The sequence below is a fragment of the Penaeus vannamei genome, chromosome 9 (assembly GCF_042767895.1).
Source record: "Penaeus vannamei isolate JL-2024 chromosome 9, ASM4276789v1, whole genome shotgun sequence".
Classification (NCBI taxonomy): domain Eukaryota; kingdom Metazoa; phylum Arthropoda; class Malacostraca; order Decapoda; family Penaeidae; genus Penaeus; species Penaeus vannamei.
The window spans coordinates 8,653,446-8,653,947 of record NC_091557.1 but is presented as its reverse complement, the minus strand read 5'-3'; the positions used below and the strand labels follow the sequence as shown (position 1 = coordinate 8,653,947).

The following is a 502-nucleotide window of genomic DNA, read 5'->3' as shown; positions in this document are numbered from 1 at the left end:
GAGAGTCAGTGTGGCTTGTGGAGGGAGTGTGAGAGTGAGTGTGGCTTAGTGAGGGAGTGTGAGGGTGGAGGGTGACAGTGGCTTGTGGAGGGAGTGTGAGGGCGAGGGTGAGAGTGGCTTGTGGAGGGAGTGTGAGAGTGAATGTGGCTTGTGGAAGGAGTGTGAGAGTGAGTGTGGCTTGTGGAGGGAGTGTGAGGGTGGAGGGTGACAGTGGCTTGTGGAAGGAGTGTAGAGGGTGGAGGGTGAGAGTGGCATGTGGAGGGAGAGTGAGGGTGAGGGTGAGAGTGGCTTGTGGAGGGAGTGTGAGAGTGAGTGTGGCTTAGTGAGGGAGTGTGAGTGTGAGGGTGACAGTGGCTTGTGGAGGGAGTGTGAGGGTGGAGGGTGACAGTGGCTTGTGGAGGGAGTGTGAGAGTGAGTGTGGCTTAGTGAGGGAGTGTGAGGGTGAGAGTGGCTTGTGGAGGGAGTGTGAGAGTGAGTGTGGCTTGTGGAAGAAGTGTGAGTG

General features: G+C 57.8%; 1 protein-coding gene across 1 annotated transcript in view; it reads right to left on the bottom strand.

Moving 5' to 3' along the window:
- The window catches only part of LOC138862511 (uncharacterized), a 14,363-nt gene extending 14,108 nt beyond the window's left edge, over window positions 1-255 (bottom strand). Inside the window, exon 1 of the mRNA XM_070124907.1 lies at window positions 77-255. Within this exon, the coding sequence (XP_069981008.1) occupies window positions 77-255 (179 nt within the window). The remainder of the gene's footprint in view (window positions 1-76) is intronic.
- Window positions 256-502: the final 247 nt, after the last annotated feature.